This window comes from Antennarius striatus, chromosome 21 (assembly GCF_040054535.1).
Source record: "Antennarius striatus isolate MH-2024 chromosome 21, ASM4005453v1, whole genome shotgun sequence".
Classification (NCBI taxonomy): domain Eukaryota; kingdom Metazoa; phylum Chordata; class Actinopteri; order Lophiiformes; family Antennariidae; genus Antennarius; species Antennarius striatus.
Window position 1 is genome coordinate 6,850,969 of NC_090796.1, and position 12,975 is coordinate 6,863,943.

Sequence of the window (12,975 nt, forward strand, 5' to 3'; positions counted from 1 at the left end):
CAGTGCTTGAGACAAGACAAAACATTTCACCTAGGATTCATAAAAATGGACAACATTTGGATTTATTATAGTTAGAAATTGCTTGGTTTGCCTCGGAACTAAAAAAAATCACAGTTAAATTTGACAGCACAGGATTTGTTTCAGAGAGCAATAAATATACAACAAAACTGATGAAGCTGTAATACAGTACAAGAAAATAATGTTAGCAAATGCTCATTCATTAAACTTCAAATGAAAAGATTAATTGATAAAGAAGTTAAGATGAAAAGACTCAAATGAAAATGACCTAAAAATGGTGGGAAAATAGCCTGCACAAAGGCCTGAGGACTGAAAATGAAACTGCATGAAAATAATTATTCCACAGCTAAAATGAGGTAAAATGTTTGAAGTCTTCGATGTGATGTAGGTTAAACTGTGCTGTTTCATTGACCGGAGTGGATCCTCCTTTAAACTCTATGGTGGGATTTAATTAAGGACAGTTAACAACTATTAAACATATACACCTCACACACATGACATGGAGTATATAGGCAAACAGCAGGGGGCAGCACCTGCTAATCATTCTTCAAACCTCGCTGCCACACTGGGAACTCGCCTTAGCAAGACTTCTTTTTCTTTTTTTTAACTTTATATGCTGTTCTAATTCCCGAAGGGTAAGTAATAGTACACTCTAGTAATCCATCATTTGCATGGATATATGCAGTATATTAGTGTGTACAGGCCCTGAACACACACACACACACACACACACACACACACACACACACACACACACACACACACACACACACACACACACACACACACACACACACACACACACACACACACACAAGCGGCCTGTAAGCCTGCAATGGGAGGTAGAGTGGCGAGGCAGCTCCTGTTTGGTGCACCCCAATTAGCAATTTGTAAAGGAGGACTGCGCCTTGCTCAAGAATGCCTCGGCAGTGCTCGGAAGGTGAGCTGACACCTCTCACTGTCAGCTCACACTCCAGGTGGCTGAGCAGGAGCGGAAAGCGAACCGCCGTCTTTGTGATCAATGGATGACCAGCTCTACTGCTGAGCCACTGCCGCCCCTTCTTCCTGTCCTTTATGGATATTGTTGTTATTATCCAGTACTGACATACTTGTGCTTACACTAAGTGTATTATTAGCTGCTGTTATTCATCTTTATGTGCTGTTGATGTACCCAACATATGTGGAGTCGTCAATTATAGGCCTGTGTAGGCCCTATGCACCCGTATAAATCAAAACTCAATCACAGCAACAAACTAAAATGACATTTATGAGAGGACATACTTGCACCTCCCTCAACTCCTCAATGTATTTACAATTCACAAGAGTACAAACAAGAAGTCCTGGATCTGCCTGCTTAACCGGATGTGCACAAAAACCTCTGCCATGTGTTTCGTGTGAGGTACAACTTTTCTACAAACCCAGACAGTTATTTTCGCATGATCCTGTTGACAACCTGCACTAAAAGTAAGCAGATGTGAGCAGCAAACCTCTGCAGTGGAGGAAACAAAGTTTTTGCATTGACGCATTTTGAGTAAGTGAATCATTGTTTAATGTTTGATAAGTTCAACTCAGTTTAGTGTGATTTCTTATCGTATAAATACTTTTTGATGGGGATAGTTAGATGGTTATCATAATATACTTTATCTACAAAATGCAGACACATACTGCACATACTGTATTTTAATCAGTGTGAGTTTGTTACCCTCACCTAACCCGTTCAACAACATGATTTACAATGAGGAAAATATTTATAGTTTCGGTTTGATAACTCCTGTAGTTGTAGTCCATCAACGGGTTCATTATTTTTGGCTTTCTCCTGTTGGAGATTGAATGTGATACCTTTAAGGAAATATGTCCAACGCTACATGAACATACACACACACACACACACACACACACACACACACACACACACACACACACACACACACACACACACACACACACACACACACACACACACACCTGCCTGGTATTCCAGGAATTGAGCCGCAGGTCACAAATAGGCCACAGGCATCACATATCTGACTACTTTTTACCGCAGATTTCCTTGTCTTTGACTGTAAAGACTATAAATTCTTTCCTAAACGTTCCTCCTAAAGCAAACACCGGAGCTACTGTGCCTCTTGACAGGAAACATTTATTTCTGTTGCCAACATGTTTGTTATATTAAGATGTCACATTTTGATGAGAAAAATTTTCTCGCAACATTTTGTCAAGAAAATACAGCGTTACAGTGACATAAAGATCTTGTCTGACTAAACTTGTTCAAACTGTTGTGGGGGACCATTCTGTTTCATCAAAATGAAACCTTGATTTGAATCAGATTATATTTGATTAGTGCTCGCTACAAGGTTAGGCAAACAAATCACAAAATAAATCAGAATATTTCTGTCAATAGAATTATCATGTTCTTATAGTACATTACATGCTCACATAGTGTGTTTTGTAACTTAGTCTTGCATCACCAAAAAAAGGGATGGGCTTACCCTCAGGCTCAGATATTTTGTTTGACTTTTGAAATCTCAAAAATCCCCTCCTGACAACACATTTCCAATCAGCTCCTTTGTTTTTCGACTAACAGATAGTGGACTTTAAAAGACACTTCTGTTTTGCTGTCTCGGTTTTTATTATGTAACAACACTAAAAGAAAAATCAAGCCAGCCACTCCATTACCCTTACCCATCAGCACCGACTGGCATGTTCTCCTCCTGCGGGGATTAATAAAGTTTTTACAACGTGAAAATGTTACGTGACTACATCCTTTCTGATATAAAGTGTAAGAATGGATTCAGAATATTCGTAATACCTATCCTCTTGTGGATAGGGAATGCTGGATTCTTTGCCACTGGCTTGCTACATTCTTTTCTTTTAGGGCAGAGGGAGACAATGAGGCTGCTGTGGTCGATGGGAGGGGTCTGGAAAATGTTTTGAAATCAGTTTTGAAATTTTTGACTTCAGTTTCTATTGTTTATGCTTTACTTCACAACACAAGCATTTCTTTTCTTTATTAATACCTCACACTGGTGAAACTCCTACAGATGAGTTGTTCTTGGGTTAGAAATGTTTTTATTCATTGTATGAAAATTATGTTTCATTGAGTCTCTCCATGTGACTTATTTCAATCATCTCCAAAAATCTGTCACAACAGCACGAGACAACTGAGTTTATACTAGGTTTAAGATAATTTCACTAAAGATAAATTAAACGTAGTATAAATGTATGCATGCTGTATGCTTTATGTCTATGTAATATTCAGTATTTTCTGTGACATTCTGCACCTGTATAACAGCTACATAGATGTTAATATTTCTTAATCACTTGACAGAATGCTGAATCTATGGAGTCTGATCATACTGTCACCCCAGAGATGTTCAGAGGAGTATAGAGTGGGTCATTGGTCAGTCCAGAACTGAGACATCCTTCTTCAGAAATACGGTTACACACACGAGCCTGGTCATGTCATTTTGTCAGGAATAAATGTATTGGTGATTTGTCATGGTCCTGTCATTTACAGGCCCGTAACAGATGTCAGCAGTCTCTGGCCAGTCAGTACGTGTTTGTTTGTTTGTACGTGATCAGAATCTGTTTCTGATTGACACAGCAGATCCTTGCATGTTGTGACTAGGGCGTGTAGGGCGTCTGTTGTTCTTCTATTACAGTGTGGACGCACCATCATAAACAGGTGAGCATTTACCTGTTTGGTGGACCAACCCATCTGCAGCAGACAAATGGCACGCAGTCGTTTTGCTCCAATGATGTCATTTTCTCCTCAAGCGTTATGGCTTTTGATCAAGATGGATCGGTTAAACAAGGGAGGGGTCATTTTCCATTAGATGAATAAAGCCTTTATGTCTATTTTTCCATTACTACTGATTAATCTACATTTGGCAGGCATTACCAGGAAATGAGCCCTGCATACAGACGTACAAACAGGTAAGGATTTCTCAAATTGGGTCAAAATATGGGCGGTGTGTCCTCACCTTGGAGTCATTTTTGTAAAAAGGGATCAATGCACACCCACTTCAAACAAATGTGTCAACCACACCATCAGAGTGTGGTATCTTGTTGAGGATGATATATATGCTGTACAGGTGATACTGAAGGAAACGGTTGTATTTCTCAGAAGAGACTGTTTAAGCCTGGCAACAGCCTCGTCTTCAGAATGCTCCTTCATCCAGTCTTTCAACGCTGACATGAAACAATTACTTACAAGTGCCTTGGAGACAAGAATACAATACTTCCTTCCGATAAACAATCACTTATAGGAAAATCTGTACCTGGTTTAAATCTCTTTTTCTCCAGAAAACTATTATTTAAACAGAAAGTAGTATTAAATAATTTCAGTCAAGTTTTAAGTGCATTTTCCACTCACTTTCATTCTTATGATATGATTTAACTATTGCTTGTGTTGTTCATGACTCTTTGATCCAACATTTGTGCTTTCATTTTTGTTTCGTTTCCTGCAGCTCTTATGATATTTGTAACACAGACATCAAATAAGCCACAAAGCCATACATTTTGATCAACCACCTAAAAAGCGATGTAATTCTGGATTTGTTCTCCTTCAAGTAAAAGAAAAGTTATTTTTTTCCAGATATTCTGCATCCTTTTCAACTGTATGTGGCTGTTACCACCAGTTCATTCTGTGTTGTGATCTGTATGAAACGCTGGAGGTCTAAAAATATCCTATGGTAGGGTAACTGTCATTAACAATGGTCACCCTTTCTGACCACCTCACTTTTATCTTATGGATTTGTTCCTAGGTTTGTGGCATTTACTGTTATTATTTAAATCATTTTTATATATGTTCTGTATGCATTTTATACTATAATTTGCCATAAAAATGCAATAATAAAAAGTGCAAAAATAAAAATCTAAAAACACATGAAAACATGTGCCCATATGCACATCTACTCTCCCGTTGTATAATCACAAACCACAAATCAAAGGTAATTTGGTGCAAACTGGATTTTATTAATCTGTTTATATGAAATTTAGATAGTAAAATATACCAATAATACAATAATTCTTACAGGTTATGAGTTAATACATAATGGCATAATTACATACTCCTACAATATTCAGGAGAACAATAATATGTTAATTCTTAAATAAGAATACTCTGATAGCCTGTTCACCACATCCATCAAACTGCAGTACTCATAGTAGTAATGTGTTAGTAGTCAGTCTAAAACAGAAAAACACAAAAGATCTCAATCATGTCACTTGTGTTGTCTTTGTGAATAACAGCCATGAATAATACAGCAGATGGTACATTAATAGAGGTTAACATGAGACAATGTACATTTTCCTATGTGATTAAACAGATCAATAAAATTAAATATTACATTTTTGACTCAAAAATCATTTTTATTTTCCCATAAGTGGCAAAAACATTTTTTTAAATGCCACCTACACATTTTGTTATTCCTTCCATGTAAAGTGCTTCACTGAAGCTACATAATTCTCACAATGATATTTCTTGAATCATACCAAAGACACTGTGCCCCATGTTATCAAATGGAAAATTTCTAGATAACATTTTAAGACATTCAGAAAGAATTTATCTAGTGTCAGAATGCTGACTGACCAACGAAACATCCACTGAGTTGAAAAAAGTTGTGTACTTTACAGATACAGTACACATGATTGATCAAGGGTCAGCCCCTAGCGGCTTTGAGTTGACTCTGCTTGAATCTGAAGTCTGGTCTTGGTGGCCATGGCTGCCTTGCGGGTCACGGTGGTGCAGCGGGTCATGATCTCCTCGGTTTTGGGCCTTCTTGGTATCCTGGGAGCAACTGGTGCCGTCTCACTTCCTCTGGATGATGCAGATGTAGAGCTCTCAGTGCTGGCGCTGGAGCCGCGGCGGTCTGACAGGTTAGGCTCAGGGCTGCTGTGATCATTCTGGCTGACATTAGCCAAGGAACGATGATGCTCTGTTTCCTCGTTTGAATTTGAGATTGAGAAGCTGCCATCAATGCCTGCGTCGGTCATGCGGCGTGCATAGCGGTTTGGCTTTGAGGCATCCTTCACTGCCTGTATTGGTGACTGGGTCTCAGCGAGAATATCGAGTGATCGAGCCTTGTGGAGATTCCCGAGTTTCCCTCTGGACTTGCCTGCAGATTCTGGATGTGTCTTGATTCCTTTGTTGAGGATGAGTGTATGAGAAGAGTCATAGCTGGAGGCCAGGTTCAGAGTGGAGCCATGCACCTTCTTCTTCTGTAGGTTATAAAGGCCTGCCCGTGGGTTGTTGTAGGGTTGCAGGTACATAGAGGGAATATAACCTCCCTTGTCATTGAATCTGAGGGGGAATTGAAAGTGAAAGGGAGTTAATTCAACCTGTTAATAAAAATTCAGCATCTTAATACCCATTATTAAGCATGGGAATCTATTTTTACATGTGGTTTCACTCTGTTGAGATACATTTCACGCTATCTTCAGCATTAAAATTTTTGTTTTATCTGCTCTTTATTTACTTTATAACATGACATGATGTTTATGATATTTATTTTGAAGTTTATGAAAGGACATTTGAAATCAGTAAAGTTTGGGATACCTGATGAGCCACCATCCATTGTCAGACTTCTGCAGCACTTCCACCACACTCCCAATGGGTACTGACACCTCGTCACTACTCTTGGCAGAGTAACTCCTTACAGCACAATAAAGGGAACCTAAAGGTCACAAGAATACAACATTAAACATCTTACATCTCTTGAAACATGGTATTGTATTTACTTCCAACAACTAAAGAGTGCCCCCTACTGGTGGCTGCTTGCAGTAACTACAATTCATAAACGCATCAATGTAAACATTTTGCAGGTTATTTGAAAATGATGCTAATTCCCACTTTAGTATTTTAAATACAGCTATTTATACAGTCTTGGAAAATGTAACTTTGCTTTATGCACCATAAAATCCAATTGAGAATAAAAGTATCATACCTCCTAGGTGGACTTCATCATCACTTTCCTCTCCATCCTGTAACTCCAAGTATGGAGCAGGAAACCAAGCCAAACGCTTATCGTCCTTCTCCACCAGCCACCAGCCTGAAGAGGAAATTAAAAATAATTTCAGCATAAATGGAATGACTAAATAAAGGGTAGATCACAGCTCTGAGAGGATGCTATTGCTTTAACATTCAGCACTGACCTGCAGGATCTTTGATCAGCACATCCAGTTTCTCATTCAGAGCAACATTAAAAGGACGATTCTTAGTGTCCTTTGTCTCATAAGCAGCCACACAGCAGTAGGTCTGGGTGACGAACGGGTGGGTGACAACTCCTGCTGGCCTTTGAGTCACATTTTCTTCTCCACCAGAGCCGTCAGACAGCAGGATGATGACACTAAATCAGAGACAAGATATGTTTTAAAACAGGTCCATCAAATGTTTCAAATGATTCGAGGTAAATGAAATGACCGATCTACCTGTTCTTGATGAAGTCTGGCTGTAGGTCGTGGTCTTTGGGCATGAAGAACTGTGTGACCTCTGAGCTCTGAGTCACAGCCGGATCACTTTTCAACAGGTTGCCACAGTAGATCTCTAGGGTCTTCATGATTTGGAAAGGTTTCTTGGATCCCCTCTGTGGGAGGCTGCTCATCGCGGCCTTCCCTGGATAGGGCAAAGGATGTAGTTTTTTAGAAAATCTCTCATTTCCATTTTTTCCTCAAGAAACACAGGAAGCACAGGCTACATGGCACAGATGCAGATTGGAAGAATGAATTGAGGATGTGTCTCATTTATTTTTAGGCACGATTAAAAAGAATTCCCCTCTGGAGTGGGTAATATAATTTGAAGTTTTCTTTTTTTTTTTTAGATATCAAACTGATATTGTTGACTAACTAAATTAATGGCTCTAAATATTTCAAACCATGACAGTTTTTTGATGAAGTGGTTAGAGAAAATGGATGAGCGAATGAAAATTTGAATGGATTCATGTGATTTCTAATCAGTCAGAACATACTGAGAAAATCTTACCTCCAAATTTGGGGATCATTCTGGTCTTCTTCTGAAACGTACTCGACTGTGTGAACTTCTTTTTTAGCTCCCCCTGTAAAAGAAAAAAGAAATTATTATTATTATTATTATTATTATTATTGTTGTTGTTGTTGTTGTTGTTGTTGTAAATAAATGAAATAGAGCGCAATTGACAGGGTTTTATTTATATTTACATGAAATTCCTTGAAGTTCCTGAAGGACCTGTACACAATCACTTCCGTCTCGTCAGACCACAAAACAGATATCATGAACATCTGAAGAGAGAGCAAATAAATAAATAAATAAATAAACAAACAAACAAACAAACATGCAACTAAATGAATGAATGAATAAAAAAGTTGATAATATTTTCTTGCACCCACATAGCTATCGGTCGAATCAAACTGTGTCTTCACCCACCTTGAGTTTCGGCGTCTCCCTCCGGACCGCTCCGATGATTCGGGCACTGATCACAAAGCGCTGCTCTCCGGTCATCGTTCGTGTCTGCGTGTCTCAGGTGAGAGGATGAAGGTTTGCTTGGCTCTGACTCGGCCGTGACTCGGCCGCTGTAAATATACGCACCGCGCACTCGGAAAGGGGGCGGGGTCAGGAGCGACACCGGCACGCTGAAGTCACGAGGGAAGGATGAACAACATTGCAAAAGTTCCACCGCAGCAGATTTAGACTACTCCCATAGCTTCCGGTTGTGTGGGAGGTAAGGAAAACTGAGGAGCCCCAAGTTGACGCAGAGCTCTTCTTCTGTCTTCCTGTTAGTCCAGGTCAATTCTATTGTACTGAAAATAGATGAATCAGTGAATGGAGCTCAAGTGAGACAGTAAGTGTTAACATCTGCATTTAGACAAGCCCAGATTTTAATTGAGTGACCCCCAGAAAATACATCAGCACCTGGTAGAGTAGCCCCCCAGTGTGACTTTGCATTCTACAGTGGACCCCAGGTGGAGGACGTGATGCTGTGTTCTTGAATGAATGAATGAATGAATGAAAATTATTTTGGTTGTTTCACATTTAAAAAACAAGACATATTTCAATGGTATTAATAGTAACCAAAAAAGGACTGGGCTGAAGCAAATTGCTTATACAGTATAAGCAAGTGATGCTGTGTTCTCCGAAAATTCCAGAAAGTGTGAGTGTTGGAGTGAATGATTGTTTGTCTTTCATGTGGCCATGCGATGACCTGGCATCTCGTCCAGGATGAACCCTGCCTGTCGTCAGTGGTGAACTGGGATAAGCTCCGGCAAATCCGTGACCCGTATTTCTGATAAGCAAGGATTATGATCGTGTCCTCGACAAGAAAATGGATAGATGGATGGAAACTATGCATGGGTGTGAACGTGAGAGACAATCTTGTTTGTCTTTGTGGCCATCCGATGAGCTGGCGTCTCACGCAGGGTGTGCCCCAGCTCTCACCCATAACTAAGTGGGATAAGTTCTAGCAGACTTGTGACCCATATTTCTGATAACCAATGATTATGATCTCTTCTCCTCCAAAGGAAAATGGATGGACTGGTGGAAATTCTACATAGGTGTGAGCATGACAGTAAATTGTTGTTTGTGTAGGTGTGGTCATGCGTCACAGATCTGCTGGAACCATAGGTTCCAGCAGATCTGTGACCCATATTTCTGATAAATCACGATAACTATCGTCTCATCTTCCAGGAGGTCAATGAATTAAAAAAAACAAATATCCTTTTAAGTAAGTTACATACTGTAGCTTTAGGCCTGTAGTCAGTAGTCAGCACATTTAAGTTAGTAGTTAGACAGTTGTGAAATACAATATAATATAATATAATATAATATAATATAATATAATATAATATATGTTCGCCTTGCTGAGAATTAGATGAGACAACTCATATCTATTCACCAACTATTAAAATCACGTAAACCCAGACACAATGTTGTTTTAGCTTAGTTTATTTTATTTTAGCTTATTACAGCTTAGTTAAACAAATGGAAACAATTAACTGACAAAGACATTTTGTCATTTTGTGTCATGACTTCTATCACTGTTTTTTTTTTTTGTAACACCTGCTGTTGTAAGAATTAAAAAGATGTACCATATTAACAACAGAGGTTCTGTTTTTGCATTTAGAGAATTTATGCTATGATAAGTTTAAGGTTTATTCACATTTAATAGAGTGAAATGAGTTTTGCATGTAATTCTTGGCAAGACAGCAAACATCCATTCGTCTCAAAAGGACATCAGTCCCTTGAATAGGAGCTGATTTCTTATTCTGGCATATCTCATACAATGCCTGAAGGATCATTTTTTGTAAGCTTCAGGTATGACACACGTGAAACGAAAGAAATGTTTCTTCTTACTCAATCACCTCCTAGCATCTCTCACATTCTCTGCTCCTATTAAAACTTTTGCATGTGCTGTCACTTGTCAGCTAGCGGCAATATTTCTTATCAGGAAGTAGAGGTATGTGTGTCTATGTGTGTGTGTATGTGTGTGTCTATGTGTTTGTGTGTGTGTGTGTGTGTACGCGTGTGTGTAGACTGTCTGAAAAGGTAGGGTATTTTTCTGGGGAACAGGTGTTTCTTCAAAGTGAAGATTGAATAGTGGGGCAGAATTGGTGGGGGCGATCCAAACCAAGGCCTGAATCAGAATGTGAGTGTTAAGCCTTTGTATGAAGTGATGCCAACACGTTATCAGGCACACACACAGGCGTGCACGTGTTAAAGGTCAGGACTGTCCAGCTTTGCATGTGACCTGAGGAGGTGTCATCACCTCACATCACGTTTCCCACAGTGGGCATGAAAACAATGACTCTGAATTTTTGTGGCCATCTGTTGAGGGCACGAGACTTTGCAAATGCAGGGTTCTCTGTATAGGTGCACGTGACACGCAAAGTCACACATGCAGAAAAGGATGATGAAAACGAAGATTCAAGAAAGGCTTGGCAGCAATCTGAATCTGATGGCACATCCGCAGTCACGAGGGAGGCCTCGTGGAACCAAGTCAGCTGGATCCATACCATCCGTTTATCACTACTGTACTCATAACTTACTTTTACGTGTACCAATGTACCAAAATATTTTTTTGTCATCACTATATTTATGCAAAATAAAATGTATCCGAGCAAGACGTATTTGATGTAATGTTCAAATTATATGGATCAAAAAGTTCTAAACACACAATGTGACTGCATTGAATATGAATTAAACAAAACTAGAAAGCCTCATTCTGAAAAATCTGTGGATCTGCCTAATTGTCTACTTCTTGTTTTCTATCTGCACTGAAGGCTCAATCTTAGGGTTCTGGGAGAGAAGAAAGCTGCTGCAAGAAATCAGTTAGTTTTTAAAAATGTTGTATAAAGTTTGAAATCGGTGAAGACAGCCGACACGAAAACGGATATTTTCTCCCACCTGTTTTTTTGACTGATGTATTGATTTTGGCTCTGCAGTGCACTGGCGTCGCGCCCGGAGTTTCCCCTGCCTCACGCCCTCAGTCAGCCTGGATAGGCAGCAGCTCCCCATGACCCACGACAGCAGAACACGCAGTTAGAAAATGAATGAGTGAATAAATGAATTGATTTTATTGCTTTTATTTTTCTAAATTTCTCAAGAGAAATTAAGCTTAAAACAAACACACAAAAAAATCAATATTCAGTTTTTGGAAAAAGGACATCAATACATTCTCATCTCTGAAGGTTGAATGTTTGCTTGACAATCAACTGCCGATAAGCCCTATCTCCTCTATTATTTGTTCAAATGAATTCCATGATGCACCGATGAAGACAACTGATAAGATTCACTGTCGTCTCAGAGATAATAACAGTTCTGTCAGTTGTCTGTCACTGAGAGGATCATTTGTTTTAAAAACACCAGTAATCTGAAATTTTTAATTTTTTTTTGTAACTCTGTCCTGACTCAGAAAAAAACACAAATTGCACCACACAGCAACATTTTATTTGATTTGGCTTTAAGTAAAAAAAACTTCTTTGTTTGGCTCGCCTTGAAATGTACAATAGAAATGTCAGAGAAATTGTTCTGGTGCATTGCTCATATGGCTGTCACGTCTCTACACCATTACAGAACACTTACAAGAGAATGAGTATACCCATTTTGTGAACTCCAACAAAATGTTTGGGTTTAACCTGACAGACAGCCTTTCACCTTCATGAACATGAATAGGAGTTTTACAGGTGTCTTTGTCATACAGGTGACGCCCCATTCAAGTAAACTGTGACCCTCTGACTCTAAATACAAATAAGGAAATGGAAGAACTATTCTTGGCTAAGTAACATTTTTTTCTAATGAGTAAGGTGTCATTGGCATGTGTGTGTGTGTGTGTGTGTGTGTGTGTGCGTGTGTGCGTGTGTGCGTGTGTGCGTGTGTGTGTGTGTATGTGTGTTTGTGCATGCACGTTAGATGAAGACAAAGAGGGAAAACCCAGCATCGTGAAGGAGCTGCGGACGTGACATGAAGCAAAGATTGTCTGCTGGCGCAACCCCTGGCAAACACAGCCAAACCCGTTGCTAGCAGGAAAAGGTGAAAGAATTTTAATTGATCTACTTGAAGACATTCATGGCTTTTTATTTTAAAATAAGATATTAGTATTCCTTCCTAAAGTGAGTCAAGAATAGTAGTATAAGTTGACTTCTGGACTAGTAAATATTGGTAAGATCAACTGTGTTATTCAGATGAAGCCTTTTTGACATTACAATAGTGTCATAAAGTGATTAAAGAACTCCTACATAGATGTAGATGTGATTTGACCCAGTAAACATAATGATTCACATTATTATGGCTGCAATTTGGTTCTTTTTGAAGCGACATTTCGTTTTTTTCCGGGCACAGAAATCCTCCTTACAGACATGACTTCCAGTATTCAGAGAAGGAAATGGATTCTATGGGATAATAGTATGAGAATAACTAGCTGTGCAACAGTAAAATAATAATCAGTAACTGTGAATCCATTATCAGTGGCACACAATCTCATGTTTGGT

General features: G+C 39.1%; 1 protein-coding gene across 1 annotated transcript; it reads right to left on the reverse strand.

Annotated features, from left to right (window-relative positions):
- Positions 1-4,985: 4,985 nt before the first annotated feature.
- noxo1b (NADPH oxidase organizer 1b) lies at positions 4,986-8,547 on the reverse strand. The gene is made up of 8 exons (XM_068305188.1): positions 8,420-8,547; positions 8,194-8,274; positions 8,000-8,072; positions 7,450-7,633; positions 7,174-7,367; positions 6,966-7,070; positions 6,578-6,695; positions 4,986-6,322 (listed from the first exon to the last, which is right to left on the reverse strand). The coding sequence occupies exons 1-8, from the start codon at positions 8,492-8,494 to the stop codon at positions 5,689-5,691; spliced, it is 1,464 nt and encodes a 487-aa protein (XP_068161289.1). The 5' UTR covers positions 8,495-8,547; the 3' UTR covers positions 4,986-5,688.
- Between the last annotated feature and the right edge of the window lie 4,428 nt (positions 8,548-12,975).